The 27,594-nt window shown below is 50.6% G+C and overlaps 1 protein-coding gene across 1 annotated transcript in view; it reads right to left on the reverse strand.

The window, feature by feature from the left end:
• Nucleotides 1–27,594, reverse strand: part of PRKCA (protein kinase C alpha) — a 361,661-nt gene that overhangs the window by 50,088 nt on the left and 283,979 nt on the right. Inside the window, exons 6-8 of the mRNA XM_037070270.1 lie at nucleotides 27,234–27,390; nucleotides 26,021–26,155; nucleotides 25,686–25,782 (exon numbers count right to left, since the gene is read on the reverse strand). Of these exons, the coding sequence (XP_036926165.1) occupies nucleotides 25,686–25,782; nucleotides 26,021–26,155; nucleotides 27,234–27,390 (389 nt within the window). The remainder of the gene's footprint in view (nucleotides 1–25,685; nucleotides 25,783–26,020; nucleotides 26,156–27,233; nucleotides 27,391–27,594) is intronic.

Raw genomic sequence — 27,594 nt, forward strand, 5'->3', positions numbered from 1 at the left:
GTGGGTGGAGAAGCCCCCCCCCCCCCACCAGAGTCTGCACTTTGAAATCTACCTGACAGTGAAATCCAGCCAGTTGCTGGATGTGTTGGTGGCTGAAAAGGCCAGGGTCCAGGGGCTGCAGGGCCAGGACTCGAGCCCTGAACACATTCTCAGTGAGAGGTGCAGCAGGTGCAACCGAGCGCAGCTGAGCTTTGGGCAGCACAGCCCTGAAATCGACGTGGTTACCACGGACACACGGACAAAGGTAGGAGGCAGAGAAGGTGCTCTTGGGGCCTCATCCGGCAACCAAAGCACTGGCAACATGGGTTCTTAGCACTGGGGGTGGGGGGGACGAGCAAGGCGCTTTGTGCCAGGCTCTGCTGAAGACGTCCCTTCCACAGCGGTTGGCACAGGGTGCACACTCAGCGTTTCGGTTGAACGGATAAAGAAATGAAGCTGCACTGTGCCCGTGAGAGGCTGTGCTATGAAGCCATGCTTTTCTCCAATAAAAACAACTGGCCTGTAGGAGGTCAGACCTCACGGCTTGAGTGGGTGCTTGTGTAAAGTGCGCACACCCGGCTAAGCAGAGACATCAGAACATGGGGGGAAGATGGCCCCAACTCTTCTGCCTCAAGGCTGAAAGTATTAAATACAGTTGGATTGCACCCCTATTGTGGCAGTGCACGGCGGGAACCACGGGTATTGGGGGCCCCTGGGGGCACGATGCTTGGTCAAGGCAGAGCCTGAACTGCAGTGACATGTAAGCTGGCCTCCCCTTTGACAGAGGATGGGAGGGATTTTTAGACAGACTTGCAAGAAAAAACCAGGACTCGGGGTCTTTCAGATCCTCCCTCAACTTCAGGGCCAGCCCCGTGTCCTCCAAAGAGCTGCCCCAGAATGACTCCAAGTTGAGAAACTTTCTGGTTTGTGTCTAACTTTAAACGAGTAATCGGGAAATTCAGGTGTGAGGTGAGGATCCCGACTAAGCCGCTCGGCTCTGTTCTTGTGATTTACGAAGAGAAGACGTTATCAGACAGGCACAGAGAGGTTACTTTGGCACCATCGGGAATCCACAGCAGCACCGGGGAGGACCCAAACACGAGGGGCTTGTGGCTCGGGGGCGCTGGGAGCAGCTGCTGCGTGTCCACCTGTGGAGCTGACCAGGGCTGGGACCGGGTGTCCCCGACCCATCGGCAGTCCTGAACGGAGACGGCACCCTCAGCACACCTCACTGCCACAGGCCATGGTCAAGGAACCTCGGGATGATGTGTGTGGCAGCCCCCAGAACAGAGACGGGCTTTTTCACCCAGGCACCTATTGTGCCAGCACGGGGGACTGCAACCCAACAAGAGCTCTGTGGGTTTTGTGCTACGACCTTAGGAGAGTGATAGGTACAGGGTATTCCCCACAGTCAGGCTAAAGGGATGTGAATGCAAAAACACACTTTTGCATTTGGCTACTTCCGGACTCCACTGCAATGCGACCTTAAACTGCAGTGGGTCAACCTGTGGGGCTGGGGAGGAACAGACAGAGGAGACCCCTGCCCGCAGGACCGAGGGGCAGAGCAGCTCGGGGCCCCTGGGCAGCTCCCCTGCCAACGGGAGGGGCGGTCCTCCCACAGCCGCATATGGGAGGCTCCTCGAATCCTTGTGGCGGAACATACCTTCTTCCTGGACTTACTGAACTGGCCTCCGTACAGACCGTGAGGTCCTGAACAGCAGGGGCTGCCCGCTCATCTTTGCATCTTTAGACCGGGCACTTCACCAGGTACATAATTCCACACTCACTGAATATCTCATTCACTCGTTCATTCCAAAGCATGACTTCATCAAACCGAGGACTGGCAGAATTTAAGAGGCCAAATCATAAACAGTACAGTGAACTTGTAGCCAGCACTGGTCAGACAAGCAGTTGCCACTAGGTGGGTCCTTTCAGGGACCAGCCCCTGGGCCCTGCATTCGGGCGGTCACATGTGAGCCCATCTCCTTCCCACAGCAGTCCCTGGTTGTCTGGGGACAGCCACAGCGGCGGGGGGGCCGGTGGAGGGCGGGAGGTCAGCCATGCAGTGACCCTCCCCAGGGGGCATGCAAGGCTGGCAACCGGGCCAGCAAGCCAAGGGCAGGCCATGGAAAGGGTTTGTCTGCAGGGACCCTCCTCAGAGGAGAAGTCCTGCCTGCCCCAGGCCCAGCCCCAATCTCTGACTTGTGGGCCCAGGGAGCCTCTGAGCCGACCATTTCTTTCTTCGAGCGTTGCAATGAGCTGTTTGGCAACTGGTCTCCCTGTGGGTAGACACCTGCTTTTCCTGGCTTGCACATTGCTCACCTAACTCTGGCGGTCATGGATGTATTTCAGACTTCGCCCAGAGTGCAAATAAAATCAGCACCTGGGAGCAACAGAGCTGAAGCCGACGGCCAAACCACAGAGGTTCTGGTGAACCCACGCAGGTGTCGGAATGGAAATAAGCCCGATTGACACCCTTCACTAAAGCACACAAACCCTGACCTGCACAACCTGGGGTTCAGACCTCAGAGAAGGGAGGACAGGATGTCTCTGGAAGACAGACAGAACGTCGGCTGGGGCTGGGGACCTAAAGCTCACATTAGTCCTTCGGTAACGCACCTGCTGATAAATCCCAAACCCTGAGTTCCACCTCACGCATCTTCAACACTCGTGAAAGGAGAATTGATGGAGTGCCAGGCTCAGGGCAGCAGCCGATGGGGCAGAGATACAGGCCTGCTGCCTGCTGTGCCTCCACCCTCCTTCCCATGAAGCCCTCCTCCACCCCCTCCCCCCACACCCCATCACGGGAGCACAGGGAGCACAGGGGATGCCCTCTTAGCTCCGACGGTGTCTGTTAACTTCTTTAGAGAGAAGTGGCTGGAGCTTGGGGTTTGAGTCCCCACCTTATCATACACACCACAGGGGCGGGCGGTGGGGATGGACCTCACCTCCAGTGGTTCTCCCTGATTTCAGAGCATCTTCTGTAGCCCCTCCAGGGCGAGGACTGTGCAGGGGAAGGCTGAGGCTTATTAAAATGGCATAGAAAGTGTTTAAAGAGAAACTAAAAATGGTGCTGTAAACTATAATAAAAATGACTTCACATGCTGAAGATTTAGCATGCTTTTTAAAAAACTGGATGAAAACTCAGCATGGCTCACTATTGGCTGTGACCAAAAGACTCAGACTTTCAGGCTCCATGAAAGATGGCTCGTTAGCACCAGGCCCAGTCTGGTATCGAGCTGCCGACGAGGTTTCCAGAGTGTGCGAACAAGCAGCCTTCTCCCCCCATCGGAACATTTACTAATCAACACGTGTCTCACTGTACACAAGACACATCCTTGAAAAGCCACAACAGTGCGTGGTCACTGATGGTGTTCTCTACTCAAAGGACTCTGATGGTGGCGTCTCTGTAAAGCACAGCACACAGTGAACCCCAGGAGTGCGAGCCCAGATTCTCAGGGGTTGGGGTCGCGGCGTGCAGGGGTAACTCTCGTGTCTGAGGCGCCGTTTGTGTGAGCCCCATGTTTGGCGCACTGCTAGGGGGCTCTTCAAATTAAAGCTGAGTGGTGGATGCACCCGAGGACTGCACTGCACGGCTATGAGGATCCAATTGCAGGAGATGCTAATTTTCTACGAGGCTGGACCATTTATTTGCAATAGCTGAGATGTGACAACCTGACCCACATGAATGGCAATTCCAGGTGGCTTAACTTAATGCCGTAGATGCTCTGCAATGTTTAGATTTTGCATAATGATTATATGTTAGCTCCAGGAGGCGGGAAGACAGAATAAGACACGGGGAAATTGTCGAGTCGTACATCACCAGCCTCCTACTACAACGTACCCGGCCCAGCAGCACTTCTAAGAAGTGCCGACCTGCCTTCAGCAGGAACCGAAGCCCAGAGATTCGTCCCCAGCGGGAACACAGAGACTGCTCCCTGCAAGTCTCCCAGAGGGCCTGCCCAGGAACCACCGAACCTCTGGGCAGCCCTTGGAAGAATGCTATACTGTTTAACTCTATTCCACTACAACTGTGTCCATTCGCACCTGAGAGAGTTCCTTTGGCAATACTGTATCTCCTTGCCTAACAGAAATTACGGCTCTGAAGGATATATGTATCAAAGATGTTTGCAAATTGTAGAGATGGCCCTGAAACAATGGAAGCTTCTTCCTACTTCTAAGGTTCTGAGGGCGGATGGGCAACAGTGAGCAACTGTAACAGGAGATGAATACTGTGGATTTCTTCCAAACTTTTTTTATGTAAGGTGAAAATGCTCTGTGCTCGGGGCTTAGCTGAACAACCCTGGTGATGTACCACGGGGGTGTTTCCATGCTGCTCCGTGGGCAACAGAAACAGCCATGTCATAAACAACCAGGACCTCAGCGCAGCGTCTCACCTCTGGGGCAACCACGTGTTCACCTGCACCCACGGCGACATGAGTTAAGAGAAACCACACGGTTTCTGGAGACGACAACCACGAAGGAACCAGGAAGGTGTCTCATGACCCCATTAATGGAGCAAGCCTGCGCATTTCTAACAAGCCCTGAGTCACAACACTGATCACATCCCACTGTGTCACCAGGCGACGGGTTAAGATGATGCTACTAAATGGCCGTCACAGCCTCCTGGGGAGCACAGCCGGGGAAAATAAAAGGCCCACTGTTCTCTGGCCAATTTTTCATCTTCTGAGACACGCCAAGCAGGCTTCTTGCTGGAAGGCCTTCGCGCTTTCTGCTGCCTCCGACCCACTCAGGCGCGGGCTGTCTCTGCTCCCCGCCAGCCCTGTCCAACCCCACAGTGTCGTCCCTTCCCGTGGTGTGTTCTCCCTCACACCCTTCTCACTACCCGCCATGTGCTTCTCTTTCTCCCTCCACTGGGCCGAGCTGGGAACCTCATCTGCTCTGGGCGCTGATGGCTTGCCAGTGCCCAGGAGCGAGCCTGGGGCATGGTGGCTCTCCAACACTTTTACGAATGCATGAATGTGTATGTGGGGAAAGCAGTCCTTGTAAGATAAAATGTTTTAAAAGGCAGCATGATTGCCTTTATGAAATTTCTACCATAATGCTGCTTGTCATACAAATAATAGTGTTCATTTTAGAAAATTTAACGGGCAAGGACAAGTAGAAATATCTGTAATTTTAACATCTAGAGATAACATTGTTAATATTTTAGATATTCTTTTTCCAAAGACTTTCTTTACTTATTTTTAGAGAGAGAGGAAGGGAAAGGAGAAAGAGACAGAGAAAACCATCTATGAGAGAGAGAAACACTGATCGCTGCCTCTTCCGCGGTCCCCGACTGGGGACTGAACCTGCAACCCGGGCCTGTGTCCTGCCTGAGAATCGAACCGGTGATCCTTTGCTTTGCGGGACGATGCCAACCCACTGAGCCACACTGGTCAGGGCTGTTGGATATTCTAGTTCTTTTTTTCATGTTTTCTTCTTCTTTTTTAAAATATTTTATTTATTTATCTTTAGAGGGGAAGGGAAGGAGAGAGGAAGGAAACATCAATGTATGGTTGCTTCTGGTGCATCCCCTGCAGGGAACTGACCCCTGCCGGAAATTGGCCTGCAACCCAAGCATGTGCCCTGACTGGGAATCGAACTGCGATCGTCTGGTTCGAAGGCCCGCGCTCAATCCACTGAGCTACACCAGCCAGGGCTTCATGTTTTCTTCTTTGACATTATAGAATTACACCACTTGTAGCCCACTCCACCCCTTCAGAGAATGTGAACTGTTCCCAAGTGCCCCTGTACCACCTGACTGCGGTGACCCCACACTGCCCCACGGTGGGCTCCCTGCGGGTGATTTAACCACTCCCCCACGGCTGGACATCTAGCTTGGTCCCAGTTGTCCCTGTATCCAATAACATGCAGGCAAACGATTCTGTCACCCAATCTCTCTGCGCATCCCTGATCTCCCCAGGATAGATTTCCTGATGTGGGATTTCCAGGGCAAGAGGGTAGGCACTGCAGAGACGATGGGGGAAGCCAGACAGTTCGACCTGACCGTGTGAAGTCAAAGAGAAGGGGGGGCCTGAAGAGGCTGCCTAGCTCCTGATGGCAGGGTCTCTGCTTCTATTAGGCCTTGGATCCGACGTCATGATCGGGATTCCCCGCAGTGCTCCTCTGTCAGAGTCGGCAGTCCAATCTGCCGCTCTGATCTGGAGGCGCAGGGCTAGGTAGCGACTGTGTCGGCACCTATGTTTTCTCTGTGGTGGGGCTCAGAGGTGAGCAGCACATCGCAGGTGTGTGTCAGTCATTCTCCCACTGGCAACCACAGGGGTGGCCTTGGAACCAGCGGCTGTCAGCCACAGACGGGCCCTTGCAGAGGTCGGACCTGCTTGGGTAGAGGTGAGGACACAGGCCTACAGAACTGACTCTACCACCTGCTGCTGCTCAGGGTAAGGCCAGTGCTGGGGTGGGGAGTGGTGGGGGACGACAGGAATGCTATTTCCTCTATATTGGTCCTTGAAACAGGACCCTGGGTCATCCTGCAGAGCGCCACTCCCCTGTGCCAAGGGTTGCTCCACCTGGGATGTACCCTCTAACCTACCGCACAAGGGGGAGGGAGCCTTTAGGATGTGAAAGGAGGTTGGAGATAAGCTAATCAAGGCCACCCACCTTCCAGATGAGGAGACTGAGGCCTGGGGGTGGGAGGCTGAGTGATGTGTCTGAATCGATTGTCCTCCCTGGGCTCTGAACCCAGAACTCTGTTCTCTGAATGCAGGGCTCATTCTCCTATTTAGAAGGTAGGAAAATATAAGGGGCCAAATGATTCCATTTGGGGGTTGGCAAGCCAAGCACCGTCTCTGCTGTAACTGCCCAGCCCTGCCGGTCTGGTGGAAAAGCCACCCGAGTGAGCGAGTGCGTGCGTGCGTGTGTGCGTGCGGCTGTGCGCTAATGCCGCCTTGCATTAGGAAACAGGCAGCACGTGGCTGGTGGGCTGCAGTTTGCCTAGATGATGCAGGTTCACAAACGGTCCGTCCTCATTTGCAGTGAGATTTACACAGAACATCTGCATTGCATCACTAACTTATCAGAACAGCTCGAATTGAGAACCTCACATGCACGTGAACTAAATTACTGTTCTGTCTGCTCCACCATGCTGGACGGCCGACTAGTACTGGCCAAAGCTGACTCACGGCCAGACAGCATGGTGAGTGAAGTGCTTCGTGGAGCAGAAATTTCCGGGAAACCACATTAAGTCATTTTCTTAACGAGAAATATTTTTACAGACACAGTCACTTACCCTGTTGCCACTGTGGAAATGAATTTGTAGGAAGCCAGAAAGCCTCTGTTGTCATGGCAACTGAGCCACACTCTAAGAGGACAAATGTGGGACCTGGGGCGTAGCACTTTGCCCGAAGTGGAAAACAGAGGGCTCAGTTCTCCTCGGACCAACGATTGATTATATACCTCCCTGTTCTGCTGGGTTGTTCTTCAACCCACCTAGCTCCTCCCACCTCCTGGAGGTGTCCAGTGAGTGCTGACACACGTCTTCCTAGGCTGGCTGACGGTCATTGCCGGGCCACAGTAGCATGGCCAGTCTCACCCACTACACGGGCCCAGGCCAGGCTGCTGCTCTTAGTTCTGCCTGGTTGCTGAGAGTCCAGACTTACATGAGGATGCTGGGACCGAGAGTACCCTCTTTAAGTTTTCCCATCTGCAAAAGACTGCCTTTCTCTCTCTGACCACGGGCATTTGTCCACCTTCGAGAAAGGCCCAAGTGAGCAGGCCTGGCTATGGCACATTGCTGTCAGAATATTTTGGCACTCAGTAGTTTTTTGAAACCTATGTCCTTTCTCTGCCAGGAATGCACCCCTTTGGAATTCACACCACACTGGCTTTGGGAGTTGGCTGTGGCAGGGTCAGAAGCCACAGGCACTCAAAGATGCCAGCAAAGTAAATGGTTTTCCTGACGGCCAACAGCACTGCTCAGAACTGGGGACTTCTCTGCCCTGAGGAAGCAGAGGATATGAAATGTGCTGCGGCCCATGCAAGCCAGAACAGGCTGCAGGAGCCACGCAGATCTGGAGAAACCCCGAGGTCTTGCCTTTTTTCAGCACCCTGATGAGTCCCTAAGACCATGGAGCAGTTGGGAGCACAGAGGCAATCCCCTCTTCACATCCATCAAAAAGTAGAGATGCAGGCACAAGTTCATTGCTATCCCAGGAACAAGCTTTCACGGACTCTTTTATTTGCAGGTCTTTACTGCCCTCTTGTGGTATCTGTCTGAGTTGGATTGCACTTTGATCCGGACCTTTTAGCAGAAACCTGCCTACAGTCCACCAGTCAGGTCCACAGAGGTCAGGTTCCCCTAAGAGCTGCAAAGCGGCACAGACAACGCAGAAATTCCATCTCCCCAGCTGCACCTTCATGGGAGGGAACTCGAATCTCCACCAGGACGGCTGGGCCTCAGCACAATGCCAGCGGAGTGTGGACTGACGCCAGGGGTGCGTCTTGGGATCCCAGGGGCTTTCTTTCTAGAAATCAACAAGCCACCAACCAGGCACAAGCTCTGTGTCTCCTGAATCTAACCCTTGATTGGGCCCAGGCTTTGCAAATCACAGATACAAGAAGCGGGGAAAGGGCGGATGTGAGGACTTCCCAGGGGGGCTGGGGCGGCCGGAAACACGGAGCAATTTCAGAAGTAATAAGAAATGATGATAGTCACATAAGGGCAGAATTCAATAAAAAAGCCACCACTGGGGAAATTCAATTGAAGCTAAATGATCACAGAATGGCATCTCCTGAATTAAAAAAAAAAAAAAAAGCTGTAACTGGCAATAAAGCCCAGATCCCTGGGGGAAGTTCTAGACACTTCTCTCCATCACTACACCGCTGCCATGGGGAACGTAGGCAGGACTTGGCACCTGGCAAAAAAGGATCCAAGCTTCATCCACATGGAGGTAAAAACAGAAAAAAAATCCTTCTCCTGAAATGCTGATTACTTTTGCTCAATTACTCAATGTGAGGTTTTTAGAAATGTCTCTAATTGACAGCAGCTAGCATTCCGAAAGCGGCCGATGGCAATTAAATTTAGCATAATCAAAATTTACATAATTGTTGATTTCATCCTACCTTCACTGAGCGTTTTAAAGCCACACCAGTTTTTAAAAACAAGGGACCTAATTATAGCTCAATGGGACACCTGCTTCCAAGGCTGGCGGCAGCTGCACTGTTCTGGGGGGTTCCCGGGCCCCTGTGGCAGTGGGTTGACAGGGAAGCCAAGGGGCGGGGGTGGGGGAGCGGGATGGGGGAGGCAACTGCTGAAGAGCATAGGAGTTCAAGTCCAGCAGACATGTGCTGGAGCGCCAGCTACAGCACGGTTGACTTCTCCAAGGCCTCAGTTTCTTCACCTGTAAAATGGACTATAACTCCTCGCCTCCCCCTGTGCAGAGCTTTTCCTTCCTGCAGTGACAGGGGCGCAATCGGAGCCCAGTAGCTGCTGCCAGGCTGGGGCCTCAGAAGAGAGATTCAGCTTTGGCTGGATCTCAGTGGATTGAGCGACAGCCTACGTATGGACCAAATGGTGGCCAATTCGAGTCCCTGTCAGGGCACATGCCTGGGTTGCAGGCCAGGCTCCCACTAGGGGGCGCATGAGAGGCAACCACACATTGATGTTTCTCTCCCTTTTTTTCTGTCCTTTTCCTTCTGTCTAAAAATAAATACATATAATCTTTTTAAAATTATTTTAAAAAGAAGAGAGATTCCCCCCTGGAGGAAGCAAAGGGATGGCAAGTAGGACCTGGCACAATCGAACCTGGGGGGCTCTCTGCTGGCTCAGAGAGTCCACAGTGTTTGCTGTGAGAGTCAGACTCTGGGGTGGGGGAGGGTGACAGTCAGAGGGGTGGGGGGTGGGGGTGGAGGGTGGGGGACAGACAGGATGCTCCCTGCCTGGGAAGCAGATGGGGGAATGCCACAGACCAAGGAAAAGCCAGTAAAATGTAAAATAACTTAACCACTGTGCTCTCAGAGGAACCACAAGCCGCTGGGGCCTGGGGAAATGTGGGTCACAGAAGGAGCACCCCTGGTGAGAAACGAGACCATGGCTGTTCCCACTCCCCAAAGCCGTCAGTTCCGTGCAAGAGCCGCCCACAGCCATTCCCCGGAGTCAGGAAGGCAGTCCTCCGGCGTGCTCCTCCCCAGCCTGTTGGCAGAAGGAAGTGGCCCCCGGGGAACAGCGATGGACTGATCGCTGACAACTCTGTTTTCAGAGAGGGCTACAAGGTGAAGGCTGGCCCACGAATGAGGGAGCAAGGCCACTTTCCAAGAGCTGTGGGAGGCGGGGACGGCTCTCCGTTTCCACTGCGTGGGCCAGGGTGACTTTCCCCCACGCAGGTGACGTTTCCCTTCTCAGGTAGAGTAATCTGTGTTTCTCGCCTGAAGACCCATAACCAGAAGCACAGGAAATGTCAGGAACGTGCACCCACACAAAGCCTGTCGCACAGGGGCTTTGCTGACCCCAGAACTCTCCACCCTGTTTCTTAAATGACCCGAGGACGTCCCTCCTTGGATGCAGTGGGCAGGGGTAGTGGGGTCACACTTCCTCGCTGACGGAGCCCACGACTGGTTCAGAGAGCAGGACGAAGGGTCCTCTTTCAGCAGGCAATGGCTTCTCAGACGACAGCAATGCACAGGGGCACTTCCACGAGGGAAGACGACGGTGGGGAGACAAAGGGAGAGTGCCGGAAGTAACAGCAGCACAAATGCTTATCTAGGAGGCGCCGTTCTACAGTCACCTTCTACGGTCACCACTCAGTCCTCATGGCAACCCTAGCAGGGAGGTGCTTTGATTGTCCCCATTTCAGAGATGGGGAAACTGAGGTAAAAGAGGTAACAAGCATGTGGCCCAAGGCTAAGAGGTGGTGGAGCTGGGATCTGAGTTTGACCTTAACTGTGCCGTTTCCTCGGAGTGACAAGGTGAGAGCCAGGCTGCCCAGCAGGCGGGCGGAGAGGACAGTCCTTCCCAAGAGGGGACAGTCCCCTGTCAGTGGGAAGGAGCCGTGGTTTACCAGCCAGGGAGGGTCCCAGAGCAGGGAAGGCTCTGCCCAAATCCTTTCCTCTTTTTCCCTCTACGTCCTTTCCAGCCCCATCTGGTTCTGCACCAGCGCCCTGTTTTCCCTGACAGGGAAACACAGACCTGTCGTAATGTGTGTATTTTTCTCCCTGGAGTAACAAAGTTTCCAACCAAAGAACAAAGACGGAAACACGCTGCATGGGCACGTCACAGCAGGCGGGGGAAGGACATCTGGGTCACAGCTGGGAACAGAGGACCTGAGGGTGGGTTTGCATCATCAGAACACAGTGGCCTCTGAGCAACAGGGACTGAGACCACAGGTGGCTCACTTGTGTTTGTCTCCATGTCCCCGAACAATTGGCAAAAACCCGCTTACTCTGAGGACGCGGAAGCTTTCACTCGGCCGGTGCTCAGGGAAGCCCCCGAGTGAACGGACCACGCCCTGGGGCAGGGCTTCGAAGGCAAACACCCGGAGGCAGTGACAACGGCAGGCATCTTGGGAGACTAAGGTTTTCACCCCGATTACCACCACGCTCCCCGAGACCCGTGAAGCCACGAAGAATATTTTTTTCTTTCCCATTTCCAATAACTCTGGGTCACTAATCTCTTGTGGCCCCTTCATGGCACCCATCTGCAGTGTCGGGGACAGGTTCTGGAGATGAGAAATTGCCCAAACATTAGCTCCCAGATGTCATCTTGAGCACGATGTTCTTCGAAGAGCGTTCTATGTTGATCCTAGCTTAGGGGTGGGGGTAGAATTTCCCCCGGCCAATCTTCCACCCAAGTATTTGAGTGTTAGAATTTTCCACTCGGTTCCAATATGAAATGCCGTAATGGTCTAGAGCCGATTTTCATTACTAACAAAAGCAGGGTGTGGAGGGCACAGCTGGCATGCGGCCCTAGCCAGCACCCCCAAAGAGAGTAGTGTTGTCAGAAATGACAATAGACCAGAGTTTAAAATAACCGACATCCAAGTGGCAGAGCTCCATTGGAGAGCTCGGGGAGAGAATGGCTGATTAGGTTACGACAGCTAATTGAGTTGGGAAGAAAGTAAAAAATGAGAGAAAATGGAATATAGCGCGTCGTATTAAGCTAGGCATGAAGAACGTGGGGACAGTTCGAGGGGATCGGCCTGTGGTGTGTTACCCTGCACCCCCCACATAAACAGACACGCAGGGTGCAGGCAGGGTACGTGCCCGTGTGGGCTGCGCACTCAGGTCGATGCATGCCTACGTATAATTGGAAATGTGGCCAGACACACACAGTGGGAGAAAGAGAGGGAGATGGGCTGTCGATTTAAAGATGCACTCTTTCCGTTCATTGCATGCTCTGATCAGACCTGAACTTATCTTTAAGCACTCAGAAGAGATTCCAGTATTTCCTGGGTAGAGCTGTAAAATGGACCCAGTCTGAAGAGAGAGGAGGCCGGGTGTATTCTCTGGGTGACTGGCACACAGGCATCTTCCCTCACTGGGGGGCTGCAGCCTCGGGACAGGGGCAGGGAGACCAGGACACAGGTGGGCATGGGGTTCAAGCTCCCAGAACACACAGTGCATCTTTGAGCATGGACAGCATGGTCAGGGCTCAGGCTGGGGAGTCACAAAAACCAGGGCGGACGTTTTTGTGGAAGAAAAGGTGGCAGAGGACAGAGTATTGGCCAAACTACCTTTAAGAAGTGGATGTGACAACCCTGTGAGAGACAGGAGAAGGAGAAGACCTGCTAGGTTAGTAGGGGAAATGCTAGGTATGCAGGAAAATGATTAGCACTGTGAGAAAATAAAGATGGAGAACCACATGCCACTGGTTATATTTACAGTGCAGGCAGGAGGGCCTGGCTGGGCCGCTCCGTCGGTTAAAGCGTTGTCTCAATACGCCAAGGTTGTGGGTTTGATCCCCAGTCAAGAACATGCAAGAACCAACCCATGAATGCATAAATAAGTGGAACTACACATCAATGAGTCTCTCTCTCCTCCTTCCTCCCTCTCTCTAAAAATAATCAATACAGTGCAGACGGAAGGCCACCTCTTAGAGGAGCACCAGCCCCGTGAGGGTAGGAACTCTGCCCCTGTATGAGCAGGGAAGGGTGAGAGTCAAACCAGGCGGAGCAGAGGCCCTGCTCTCCTCTTCCTCGTGGCTACACAGGGCATCACGTCAACAGCCTCACCCCATTCGTGGATGTTTCTCCTGCTTCTGGCAGCTTCATGACTCACAGCTTGGAGTCATGGGGTATTTGGTTAATCAAGTGTCTGAGGTGGTACACAGCTAGTTACCTGGCCATTTTATACATAGACTGCCATTGTTCCATAAGTGAGAATACAGCCAAATCCACTCATGTGAACTATTTGTAGCCAAATTTCTTTTCTCCATGACTCAGAAGGCTATTCAGCATCTTGAAGTGCCCAAGATTACTGGTGAAACAAACTGGCCAGGCAGCTGATTAACCACCAAACCGATTGCCAGGTAACCAGGTTTCGTTTTTCAGACACACCTCTTTTCCCCTTTCCTGTCGAACATAACCCATCATAACTTGATAACTTCACTTTCTCACATACTAATGTGGAAAAAACGAAGTTGAAACCCTCTTAGCAGAGTTCCATAAGAGCAGGCGCGGGACGAACCCTATGAGTTCCGACAGCGTGCGAGTCAGCGTCCGGGAGGAGACCTGCGAGAGCGGCTGATTTCCAGAACCAAACTCCACAGCCCCAAAGGGTCACAGCGCCCTTGAGCCTGAACAGACCGACAGTCAGAGACAAATAGATTCCGCCCTGTGCTCGGAAGGCTTTGCTTCCTAAGTTGGGACACAGGTCAGACTGCGAATCTTGCATCTCTGAACAGGTGCGGGCAGATTATCTTCCATTACATCTTATAATTATGGTCCTTTAAATCTGTCATCACAAATTTATTTATAATTGTTCTCAAAATAGGCCATTTTATTCTAATCCCAAAGCTCTATTTTGGGCTAGAGACCTTAATCCACATCAGGATGAAAGGGAACTAACAATGGCAACAAAAACATCCTCATAGGAATCTTGGAAAGAACCTTAAAGGAAACGTAACCTGGCATTTCCCCGCACCTTCCCGACAGAGTCACCCAGCCTCTGCTCGAACACCTCCAGGTAGGAATAATTAGCCAGAGTGGGGATCAACGGTCCCACACCCCCCACACTATACTCGGCAACATCCTTAAGAGCAAGGTTCGTGTCTTAACTCTTTGTCCCCAGCAATTGTGCTTGACACAGAACAGATGCAGCACTCGCCAGCCAGAAATTTCCGGGACTACCCATTTCTTTAATTGCAAAAAGTGTGGGAAAGGAGCTGGTCCATCTGCAAGAGCGACCACATTCATCACGTTTGGTTTTGCCGACTGCTAAAGGGATGTGGGCAGACAAGGAGAGGAAGACTCTGGGCTGGCTCTCTGGGCTGCACAAGGGCAGGCGTCCTCTGCTGGGACGCCGAGGACAGGGGCGTGAAAGGTGCGTTCCTCCTGGGGTCTGCTGTGTAGATTTCAAAGCAGGACCCAGGGTGCTCTGCCTGCAAACAGGAAGGTGACAGATCTTACCGGTGTGTCCAGCAAGTGAGCAGTCTTTAGTTTGCACAAGGAAATTTCAGACCAGTTGAAAGGCCTTGAGGATTACGTAAAGGTGTGGCTGAGATTCAAAGAGCTTGAGACGGAGGGAAGTGGAGGAGAAGGGAGGGTCTTTTCCACGGAACCTAAGCAAGCACTGAGATGCAAGAAAGAGCGTGTGTCTGCCGGTGGGGAGACCCAGTGTCACAGGGAGGGGGCTGGGCACTGGAAATGAGAGAGAAGCGTCATTCCACACAGATGCGGTCCTGCTGCAGACCAGCTTGACTACATCCCCTCTGTGCTCGTTTTCCCACCACAAAGGTAAGGTTAGACACCCTCCCAGTTCTCTCATCCTACTGTCCCCTATTCCAGGGGTCAGAAAATGTCTTCTATAAAGGACCAGACAGCACACAGTAGGCTTTCAGGGCTGTCCCGTCACTATTGCTATGACTCAGCTCTGCCGCTGTAGCCTGAGAACAGCCAATCGGTGAGCACACAGACTCGGCTTGTTCACAAAACTCTACCTGTGAACACTGAAATCTGAATTTTGTCTAATTTTCAACAGTCACAAGTGATATCCTTTTTGATTTTTTCAACCATTTAGAAATACTAAAACTGTTCTTAGGTCATAGGTCACAAACCACAGGTGCTTCCTTGCGATCCTACCCTGTGTAAATATGGTCATGGTGGGGGTGGGGATGGAGTCCCTCACGACCTGCACAGGCACCAGAGAATTGGAGTTCGTTTTTCATTAGCCAGCAGGTCATGTCCTCTGGACCGGCACTTCTCAAATCGACGGGGGCACAGGCATCCCCTGGGGAATGTTCACATGCAGATGCTGACTCGGTGGAAGTGGAGGATGGGGTCTGGGGATCTGTACTTTTAATGAGCTCCCAGGTGCTGCCCATGTTCCAGGCTCAGAGTCACAAGGACCTGGAGCCCCAGGGTGGTCAGAGCTTCCTTTTGCAAGATACCCAGGGAGTTCGGAATCTTGGGACTGACCTCTCTAGAGCCCCCAATCTGAACTCTTTATAGGACAAATTCCTGGGGAAAGCTAGCACACCTCATTCTGGATGGTGTAACCTTATTCTAGGCTTTTCTCTTTTAGGAGCTTTAACTTCTTAGCTGCACCAGATAGAGCCATAAAGACCTGTGTCAGTGCCTAGTCGGCCTGTCTGTGTCAGTGACAATGGACATTGGCTCTACCTTCCTTTTAATTTTTTCCCCACAAAGGGAAGCATCCTTGGCACCTGCTAATCCCCTGTGGGTTCCAGGGCCAGCTGCTTCTAACATTTAATGCTAGGCTTGCCCAACATCCGCCCACACGGCCACCCCCACAGCTATAAACTCAAGGCTTTTTATGTCATTTCGGGAATGCACGAGGAAGAAACAGACAACTGGAATATACAACCTTTTTTGTTTGTTTCTCGACAAAGCCATTTCCACGAGACAAGCTCAAGAGAAAACACGCCACCCATGCTGTGGTAGAATGCGCTCGCCCTCCCTTCCAGGCTCATCGCAACCGCAGTTGCTCTCAGAGCCTGCCTTTGAGTTTGCTCAGCCGAGTGGCAGTGTCGACCTCAGTGGACAAGGATGTAAGGAACGCATGAAATGATGTCCAACACTGAGCCTTGTCCCATTTCCGTTTAAGATGTTGTATCTGGCCCTGGCCAGTGTGGCTCAGTTGGTTAGGCGTAAATAAAATCTTTAAAAAATAAATACAAGATTACTCTGCTCAAAATCTTTAAAAAGAAGGTTTTGCTTCCAAGACAGAACTGAAGGACAAAGATGCGCACTTACAGGTCCCCGCACCCCCCTCCACCATCACACAGTTCAGAAATAAGTGGTTAAAGCTATTTAGAGAGAGAGGGGGAAAAAGATGGACTCCACAGTGGGAATACACATTTTCTGTTTAGTGTCCAAAAGGTCATTGGAAAGTACTCGGTTTCCATAGTAACAGTAGCAGACCTGATCAAATCAACAAATAGCTTCAATGTATCTGAGGGTCTCCAATGAACTATTCTTTTCCCCATCAAGAGAGGAACATTCTGAATTAGATAAAGTCTTCAAAGACAGTGGGAGGAAGCTTTTAGAAAATCCAATTTCAAAAATGGTAAACGGAAAAGTGCTTGCTTGCTCTTTGCACAAATAACCTGGCCCCAGAGTGTCATCTGTTATTTAAGTATCTAAACTATAATAGTAATTGGATCATATGAGTTTGCTAATCAGTAGTAGGAATAATCTCAAAACGTCCCCCCTGAATAAATAAAAGGAGCTACACTGTGATCTCCAGGCGACGTGCAGGCCCCAGGGTGGTCCTTCTATAGATCCCAGACTTGTACCCGGCAACGCGGCTCAGGCTCATGGGCCATCATCGTCAATTCTATTCTGGCTTCTTTGTGTTTAGGCCCTGATGTGGTTCTGAATGGTGACAAATGCAAGAACTGCAAAGTCACAGACCTCACATACTTTTGACGGAAGTTGTTGATAACCCAGCTTTAGAGCCTGATCCATCGATTATCTGTAGGATCTATTCAAACAAGTCTGTTCAGAAAAACATTTCAGCCATAAAAGGTCCGTGTCACCTATTTCCAAAATGCCTGTTACCATGAATGTAGCTCATGGGCCCACAGCCATTAGGGGACACATTTACTGGGGTCCTGGAGGTCAGACTGGAGGGCGGGACAGACGAGCTCTCAGTGTCTGCCCTGCCGCCAACCCCTCTGCTCACAGCTTCCCACGCACACGGTGGGTTTCGCTGGGACTTCTGGGGCTGAGACAGACGTGTGTACTGTTCATTAATAGGCAGCTCCACTATTACTGTAGCTGCGCTACGCCCGTGTCTCTAACATAGTCACTCAGCCATGCAAAACCCCGACTTCTTAGGCCCAGGAACAGGCTGAGGATCTGGAGGGAATCTACTTTCTGAAGTCCAGGTTTCTTGTAAACAAGTGATTTGTAAGCCCAGGAGAAATATGTTAGAAAGTCATGGGTTTTGCATTTCAGTCCCCCAACATGCCCCTGCCAGCAAACTATTTTTCTCACTGGGAGGAAGGGTTGACACCGGCCCTAATAGAAATGCAATGTGAGCTGCACATGCAATTTCAAATTTTTTCATAACCTCATTACATATATACCAAACAGGTGAAGTTAATTCCAACAATGATATTGTTTAATGCTATGTTTAATAATATTAGGCTTAGTACTAATATGCTTATTAAATATTAACTCAATCTAGTTAGTATATTTTATATCAATATTTATACTATGTTAACATTCTATGTTAGATTTTAATTAATGATATAATTACTAATAGATTTGTTAATTATTTTATTTTATATTTATTAATAGTTAATATTTATTAAATACCAGTAAACATTTAATATATCTCCTAATGCCAAGTTACTATACATTAAATATAATTTAATAGGTATTTAATCTCTATGAAATATCAATACTTTAATATTTATTAATATATATACCTATACCAATGGATTGATTAAATCTATTTTATTCAATATATCAAACCTATTTTTCAGTACACAACCAATGTAAAAGGCAACACAAACAAGGTGTTTCACACTCTTTTCTTTACTGAGTCTCGGAAACCTGGGGTGGATTCGATGCTTGCAGCCTGTTTCAGTTCAGACTGGCCACACTTCACGTGCTTAACAGACAGGAGGAGCCAGTGGCTTCTGAGCTAGACAGTGTGGCCCCTGAGGATTTTCTTTTTTTGCTCCCTGAGGATTTTCAAAGTAAGAGGAAGTGAGGCCTATTCACTCTTTGGGATTCAGCATTGTGAGATTATTTAGCTGACAACGCAGTCCTGCCGAGAGAGAGGGACAGGCTGGGCTCCCCAGGCTGGCCGAGCCAATGAGCAGATTTCTGGCTTTCCTCCACCACCTGAAGACCAAGGCTGGGCATGGAGCCAGAGGCAAAGGCTGACGATGGTCAGTGAGGGAGAGAATGAGACTTAGTGTGAGGGGCCAACTTGGGGTTCTGGGGCACAGCACCGATGGCTGGAGGGCAGGCGCCAAGCTGAGGGTGGTGGGCCGCTCCCTCGGACCGGCCAAAGCTGCCAATCAGGTAAGTCCCAGTTCAGACAACTGTGAAACGCCTCCTGTGTGCCGTGGGACACAGGAGACCGAGTCGAAGCAGAGCCGAACTGGGGAGCCCTACAGCTGAAAACATCATCAAGAGAGGAGAATTTGAATTAAGCTTCGGGCTCCAGAAAGCCGTGACTGTTGGGACAACGGACCCAGGGTTCTTCTCAGGAATGATTCCTTGACAAAATTTTTAACACACCAAACAGGGTTCTGAAATGCCTCTCAGAAGCATCTCTTTTGCATTTACAAATATACGTTATTCAAGTCTTAAAAAAAGAATCTTCTTACCCAAGCTCACCAGCTAGTAAGTGGTAGAGCCTGGGAGTGAAACTACAGCTAATTATTTCAAATTGCACAGCCCTTCCAGAATACCACAGTGCAACACTGAGTAACGGGCTCCAGTTCATGCAGCTGGTGGTGGGTAACCCCGGACTTGAACCTCAGCAGCACTGGCTCCAGGGGCCCTTCACTGGGCGCAGCAGCATTGCACCAATGAAAGTGGTGCAAGCACTCAGCACGGACACTGCCTGGAGCTTAGCCCACATTCACTGCTGCTCCCTATTGTCACTGCTGCGTCCGTCACTGTCCCCATCAATACTGCACAGCTGCTCCCGGGGAGGGGTGGCAAGGGAGGAGTCGTCAAGATCGCGCTCCAAGAGCAGTTACTGTATTTCACACTTGATCCTAAACTTCTCCCTTTATAGAACTCTGAAAGTACAGGCACACCTTGTTTCATTGCTCTTCACAGATGTTGCATATTTTCCAAATTGAAGGCAGGAAGACCAGCTGTCAGCAAAAAGGTGACAACTCGTTTTGTTGCCGTGGCCTGGAATTGAACCCGCAGTATCCCCCAGGTGTGCCCGTACTTCCCTACAGAGCGCTCATGCACATTTCAAGCGACACTGCAATGTGAATAAACTCATCTTGCTTTCTTGAGTCCTGATACCCCAAAGAGTTATTTGTGATCCATCATTACTTCATCCCATTGTTTTCTGACAACGTGACAATTCCGTGGCAGATACAGACCAAAGGGCGCGGCCTTTCAGCTACAGAGGCGTCTGTGTTGCTCTTTAACGTTTTTCAACATTAGGTTTTAACACCCTGGGGTGAAGCAGCGGTAGCAGGCATGCGTGACAGTTAAGGGTAAGAACAGAAAAGGGCTCACGTGCTTCTAGCTGACTTGTTCTATTTTATGAATGATCTGAGACAAGCGATGACAACAATGAAAAGCCTTGACAATCAACGAAACAGAACGGCGTGACCTCATTTAAGGAAATGCCCAGCTCCTACATCAGAACCTCCAACAACGTGTGGAGGAGACAGGCAACCCCATGGGTGGAAGTGGGTTCACTTAGAGTCCATTTATAGCTAAGGGAGTCATCAGAGTAAAAATTAGAAGCAGTGATTGGGATACAGAGTAAAATGAGGGAATTTAGGTTTGATTTTGTTGGACACAGAAATATGAAGAGTGATGGAGGGAGAAGGGACCCCTGAGCTGTGCCCAGCACTGTCAGCCCGAGGAGGCCAGGTCCAGGGCCACCAGCCCTTCTGGCTTGACTCCTATAGAGTCTATGGACGCTATAAGGAAGTCTATGGGAAGCAGGATCCGGGAGGAGGTCTTGGTTAGAGTGAGTCGTGGTAGGGACAAGGGGCCCAGCCTCAGGAGGAGGGCTCCGCATCAGAGCAGAAGGGGATAGAGGCAGGAACAGGGCCTGGGAAGAAAGTGGCTGGGCTCCAAAGGAAGGGACAGAGAGTCACCCTGTCACTGGCCTCACCGTCCTCCTCCCCCAAGTCTCCTCCCATCGTCTTCATTCTGGGACAACCCCAAGTCTGGAGGCAGATGTGGTCTGAACGGCTCAGGGGAAGGATCACCTGCCTGATGAACACAACGTGGATATGCTCAAGCTTACCGACACCCACGGAAGTGGACGAGTGCCAGTACGATCCTCCGGATATATTTGAAACAAGGAAAACACATGGCCAGAAGATCCCCTTTCTTCCAACTGGGAAGCTGAATGTCACACGTACTCCCTAGGCACAGCTCCAGAGGCGAATGGTCCGGATGCCAGATTTTGTAAAAGATCAAAACAGCAGCACAGACATAACAGAAGACCTGAGCTTTCACATGAATAAAGTCAGTACTACACTGTGCCGTTTCTGTTGTTAACCTGCAGCAGCTACTGTCCTCACACTGTGTTCATTCCTCGTGTGACAGCAAACGCCTTTCAGAGGTGCTCACCTTGAGTCTTTAACGAGGAGACTAAAGCAGGTGTCGCGGTGGGCGCAGAGGCCGGCTCAGCAGGAGACTAGTGACTCCTGACAACCACTTAAACCTGATCTTGTCCAGTGATTATCCGATCCATTGCCAGATACACAAAGTTCCCAATTTACACACCCACTATGTTCCAGAAACCCATCTAAATGTACCTGGAGCTCTATTCCCCCCCAACAATGTTTCAAATGGCGGCAACGCTCTCACTAACATGTCTCTGCTTCATAATGTGGCTGGACTACAGGGTATGGAACATGCCCACTTCTTAGAGTGCCGTCTTTCAACATGAAAAAAATAGTTTTTAGAGAAGCTTCGGAAATTAAAAACAAAAAATAACAAAAAAATACCTTTTCTAATCCAGTTTCTACGATGAAACATATTGACGACGACGATGATGATGGTGATAAGAGCCAACACTTGTATGTAAGTTTGCCTTCAGGACTTTCCTATTGACTACTTAATGGAAACTTTAAACACTACTGTTAAGTCAATCCTGCTAACTTCCCATTCGCAGAGAAAACACGCACAGGGCAGGCAGATGTTAACAAAAGGCAGGAGCCAGAATTTGACTCTGGAGTCCGTGGGCTGAGCCAGGAGTTGGTAAACTGTGGCCCATGGGCCGAGCCGGTCTGCTGCCTGCTTTTGTAAATAAAGCTTTATTGGAACACAGCCTCATCCACTTACTTACATATTGCCTGTGGTTGCTTTCATGCTACAAAGGCAGAGTTGAGCAGCTGCAGTGAGATTCCTAATTTGTTAACTAGTTTAAACCTCAGGCCTGCAAAGCCTAAAATATTTATTGTGTGAGCCTATACAGAAGGTTTGCTGAGCAAGGGCGAACCCACCCTCAGTCGCCTCTACAGAGGCCTCTTCTCTGACTCTGGCCGGGGGCCTCATTGCTGGCAGAGGAAGGATGGCAGCCCTGATGTCCACACCGGTGACGGGAGGTCTGGGGAAACTGCTGACCCGCACAGGGGTCATTGCGCGCTCACGGTTCAGTAGCTTCCTGCATCATTACCAAAGAGCCTTGAAGCAGGGCCCACAGCCACCTCCATGCAGGAGGGGCTGTTCACCTTATTTATGGAATACTATTGAACAAATGAACAGACATGTATTTTATGTTTGTGACTCAGAGACCACTTGTGCTTTGTTTAAAGACAAACAGGGAACAGGCTAAAGGACCACAGACACCCTGTCCGTGAAGATGTCGGTGAAGGTTCCGGTTTGTTTTGTCTCTCGGGCAAATGCACTGCTCTAGTGGGACAATGAGTGACTCAGCAAGGTCATTCCCCACCAACCAGGGCCTTTTCTTGGCTCCTAAGAGCTTCATCCACCGCACATTCTGTTGGCCACGATTTTCAAACCAGTGATAAACTTGTAACTTTTCCATGTTATTGTCAGACGAATACTGACACAGAGACAGAGCTATAAACGCTCAGGTGTTTTATTTTTACGTCCTCCTTTCTTCACACTGAATGACTTCTGATTTCTGGAGGAGGATTTGAAAACCACGTTTAGCGAGCTCTTTCTGGGAAACTGGGCTGGGCGTGGAAAGAACCACCCAGGAGGCGAGACGTTGCACAACCTCGCTGAGTGGGCCCTGGCTCTAAAGGGACCAGCCATCGGGCTGTGTTTCATCCTGATTCACCACTGACTTTTAGATTCAAACACATGCACTCAGTGGAATCACCAGAGGGTGGGAGGAAGGACTAGTGTGATGGAAAGCACATGTGGACGGAAGTTCTGTGGAGAGGACGGCACACAGAGGGGAAGCTGCAGCTAGTGGGGGGCAATCACACTGTGCCTGGGGCCTGAGAGGGTGGGGGTTGAAGGAAGTGCCCCCATACCACACCCTGATGCCTAATGGCACTCCATTTGGGAAGGCGGCTGTCACCCAGGATCACTCGATGCCGACACAGCCTTCCCGCCCTGGCCCATGGCGGCACGCTGTATCCCAACAGCCAGCACTGGGAAGTACCCACTGTCACATTGACAAGCCTCTGCCAGGGGCTGCTGTGTGACTAACCCCCTGCTTGAAATCCGATCTGAGTGTTCCAGTTAAAATGCAGCACCACAGTTGTCACAAAACCGGTGACATCTTTCTGATCCCATCACCTAGGGCTTCCTGTTTGGTCTCAAGCAGAGGGTTCTACAAAGCTCTCAGCAAATGAGCTAACTGAATCCCAATAATACCTGGGAAGTCCGAGTTGAAGGGCAAATCAAGGGAAAGTGGGACTGTGAGTGTGCGCAGGCGCTCTGAGCACCGCACTCAGTGCCGGGTCAGCAGAGGCCCCGCCCCCTGCGAAACTCAACTGACACAACCTGTCCCCACTGACGGGACTTGCCCTTGGGCAGTGGGCCCAGCTCTCCTTGGAGGGAGGACAGTCACCAGCAGGACACACACATGGCCTCCAGCTGGCCAATGGAGAGAAATGCTGTGCTTCTGGCCTCAGGCCCTCTGGCCTATTTCCTATGTATGTATGTATGTATGTATGTATTTATTTTTGGGTTGGGAACCCTGACCTTTGTAAAAAGCTGGACTCACAGGAAGGTCACTCCCCAGGAAGCCATGGAAATGAAGCATTAAAAGTGGGCTGGTATTTCTCCATCAGCAAAGTGAAGTGTCTGACACCAGCCCAGGTGGCATCATCATGATGGCCCAGTGCTGTCCCTCTTTCCAATGCGTTCTGTCCCAGAGGTTCCTGACCCTGAGATCGCCAATGGCCACGCGACAGCATGGCAGTCGGCAAGGTTCTTTTTAGCTCCTCAGGTCTCTCCCCTGACTGGGCATCTGAGTGATGCTGGTGCCCAGTGTCCCCAAACTCTCTTTAGAAGGACTCGTCTCTCCTAAGGGTGGTGTGACATTGGGGATGGGGCTCCTGTCCTCAGCTGTGGGGTGGAGGTGGCAGTGGGCAATCAAACAAGTGGAAGAAAAATGCAAATAGGAGAAGGGCTATGCCTGGCATAGGTACCTGAAGCTCCCCCAGACCCTGACTTTCATCCTTGTGTGCCTCTAAGTGTTACAAGGCCTCTTTGGAAAGAACATATTATATATTCCTGCCTCTTTTTCTGCTCTATATTTTTGAAAGGTTTTATTTATTTATTTTGAGAGAGAGGAGAAGGGAGGGAGAGAGAGAGGGAGAGAAGCATCTGTTGCTCTCCTTGCATTTGCCCTGACCAGGGACCGAACCTGCAACTCTGGCATGTGCCCTGACTGGGAATCGAACTGGCAACCTATTGCCCAACCAACTGCACAACACTGGTCAGGGTTTCTCCTATATCTTTTAAGAGCAGGATCGTAAGCTGGTTCCCACTGGCTGAATTCTACCTTTGTCTGAAGGAACAGTTGCAGGTTAGACCTACCCAGTGTTTAAGTTTTACTTTGATGCTAGTATTAAAAGGAATCAGAATGTGTCGTAAAAAATGTGGGTTTTTGGCTTCTCTTGCAGAACCGGAAGATCTGGCAGCAGGGGACCCTCATCTACGCATAGCAGTAATCCCCGGTGCTGAGTAGCAGCAGCTGCCACCTTCAGACAGGCCTGAACTTACCAGCTCACCCCAGTCTCTACCACTCCCTATTGTCTCATCAGCCCTGAGGCCAGCCATTAGGTGCTTTGTATGTGTATTACCTGTGACTCACTCTACCCATTTCTGCTCCTGAGGGCATCTAGGCTCACAGCTCCTGCCCTTAGGTATTTGCCATCAATATCCACTTTAACCAAATACCAGTATAACAAAACACTTTCAACATTTGTATGTTTTACCTCCTTTGGAATTCCTTCTACCTGGATATGACCTATATGTTTCTTGGGGACAACATTTTATTTGGGAGAAGGAAACAATAGAAGGGCCAAAACAAGACCAGCATCCCCTTTGGGTCAGCGTTTCGATCACTGTTCAAGAGCAGCCCGCACGTGAGTGTATTTCAACAGGGTGGAAGGATTTCAGGGACTTCTAAACAGCCGGAGGATGAGAATGATTCAAAAACGAATCGGCCAGTTCCACAGACTGAACTGGCTGGTATACGTTTCCCTCAAAAAGCCAAAAATGCAGGTGATTACAGAAACAGAACAACATGTGAAGCCGTGACCTGGAACTTAAGGCAGGTGCTCAGAGAAAAGAACGGCTGTGAAAAGCGGAGAAGTTTGGTGAGTACAGAGAAGTAGGGACAGAGAGGAGAAAAGACACACACACACACACGAGGGGGAGAGGAGAGGAGAGGTGAAGAAGGAAGGGGAAGGAAGACAAGTGAACCTGGGACAGAAGGCGAACTCGGATGCCCAGTGGGAAGGAAGGAGCGAGCTGGTTTGGTCTTTTCTAAAGCTCTGGAGCAAAAGTTAAGAGGCTGGCACAGTAAACCAATTACTCCCACACGGGCTCCCGGGTTGAGGCCGAAACGACCTCCTGCCATTGGGAGGAGCAGAGCCCTTCGTTCTAATGAGAGCATTGCACTCAGACCCTGCGCATCTCCCCAAGAAGTGTAAACCAATTTCTTATGCACAAATCAACCATGTCCTTTTCTGGGACACTTCCATTCTCTAAATGAGAATAGACCCAGCATGTCAACAGTTTGCAAAGGAAGGTGATTAGGTAGCATTTTTTGGTTTTAAACAAAAAGAAAGGTCAACACTGAAGCTACTTTCTCCCTTTCAGCAGGGTGACCTCAAAAGTCTGGCTCTGCCTGACGTTATTAAGCTTTCTCAAGGAAAGGGGTCCCGATGATTTTGTGGGGATGCCTACCTCGAATTTCTGCCTGAGTTCCATGTTTCCTTCGTCGTCTCCTTCTGGAATGGGCACGTTGTAATATTCACCTTCTTCTTGGTTGAGCAGCTTGTACCTTTCAGAGACAGGGGAGAGAAGCGTGAGGGCCCCGGGCTCAGCGACCCATCTCCCGCAGCCTCTAGCCCAGCTGCTTCTGAAATGTGTCCCATGGGGAGACGACAGTCAGAAAGCTATACATTCAATGGTCACTTTAGATTTCAGCCAGCTTGTTTCCAAATCTCTAACTGCTCCAATGTCCTGAGACTACTGGCCCTTGCCTGACATGGACACACAGTGACCCTGGGCTTCCTTACCACCCACAGGCCGGCATCTTCATCAGCTCTGAAACGCCGAAGGAAAGGGATCCCATGAAGTCGTTCCTTGTTGTCCGATCCCAGTCCCAGATTTCTATGGACAGTCGTCGGTCTTTATCTGAAGGTTTTAATTTGCTACAAACAAACACATACACCGTTATGCTGATCATGGTTTCCCGGGAGACACCCCATGCTCATACTGTGAGCTTGAAATTAAAAACTAAAAAGTACATTCAGTGCTCTTTCTGTGACTGCCCATTGCCAACAAAGTACCAGCCTCCAGGTAACCAACACTCTAGACTAGGGGTTAGCAAACTATGACCCATGGGCCAAAGCTGGCCCACTGCTTGTTTTTATAAATAAAGTTTTACTGGGACATGACCATAGCCATACATATTGTCAATGGCTGCTTTGACTCTAGAACAGCAGAATTGTGTACCTGTGACAGATACTATCTGCCTATAAAGTCTGAAATATTTACTATCTGGCCCTTTACAGAGCCAGGATTGCTGGCCTCCCCCCGCCACCCCCCCACCCCCCGGTTGAGAGCTCCCTTCCTGGCTGTCCACGTAAATGGCTCCCTGTGCTCTAGTCTGCAAGAAGGACCACGTGTTGGTGCACAGCCACAGCCAGCGCCTTCCCACCCCTGACTTACTTACGCCATTCCTTCCTCCCAGTACCCGCTTCCTTCTTTCCTGTCTACTATCTATCTCTGAAATCCTGTATTCCTTCAAGGCTTGCTCTAAATGCCACCTCCTCCAAGAAGTCTTCCCTGATTAAAGGTAAGGATCTTCCCATTTCAGTGGCAATAACAATGTCTGTTATTCATTAATTTCATTTCTTAAAAATTATCATTCAAATGTATCAAAAAGGATGTATCATCCTTGCCTTACATCATCCCCTAAGCCTCAAAAGATCCCAAGTTCAGCATGGTGTTTTGATATCATCTGTAATGTACGAGAATCCTTGTGCAGAGTAGATATTGATAATCATTTGGGGCCAGCATCATGTACTTCTTGACACACCAAGTTGCTGTCCATCAAATGGGAGTGACAACAGACCTCTCCCTAGCAGTCATCTGAGAAAGTCTTTGGAACGAAGTGATGTGTACAGGCAGCTGTAACGAGCCCACCTCGGCATCACTAACCAAGAGGCAGGCGGTTTTGCGGTGGGGAGGGAGGGCATTGGCTCGAGAAGAGAGGACAAAACTTACAACGTGAAGGACTCGTTCCACTGGGGGTTTAGTGTGGAGCGGATAGTTTTGGTTTTTTGTTTGCTTTCATTCTTGGGATCAGGAATAAGTTTCAGCTTCACGTAAGGGTCTGAAAGTCCATTTGGATCCATGGGGATTAGATTTTTTGCATCTTGCACTGTGAAGAGAGAAGGAAGAAAGATTAAATGTTACAAAAAGGAGACCTGACTCGTATCGCCTGGTGTCAGCACTGGGCTGAATGAGAGGCATGTCCAGATGGTGTTTACGGGGACAGGAGGCAAGGACCAGAAGTCCAAGGACCAGACGTCCAGACAAATAACCAGGGGCACGGTTCTAGCGGCACAGGTCTGCTGGGAGAAGT

This window comes from Sturnira hondurensis, unplaced genomic scaffold (genome assembly GCF_014824575.4).
Source record: "Sturnira hondurensis isolate 20B ecotype Veracruz unplaced genomic scaffold, ASM1482457v3 Scaffold0018728, whole genome shotgun sequence".
NCBI classification, from domain to species: Eukaryota; Metazoa; Chordata; class Mammalia; order Chiroptera; family Phyllostomidae; genus Sturnira; species Sturnira hondurensis.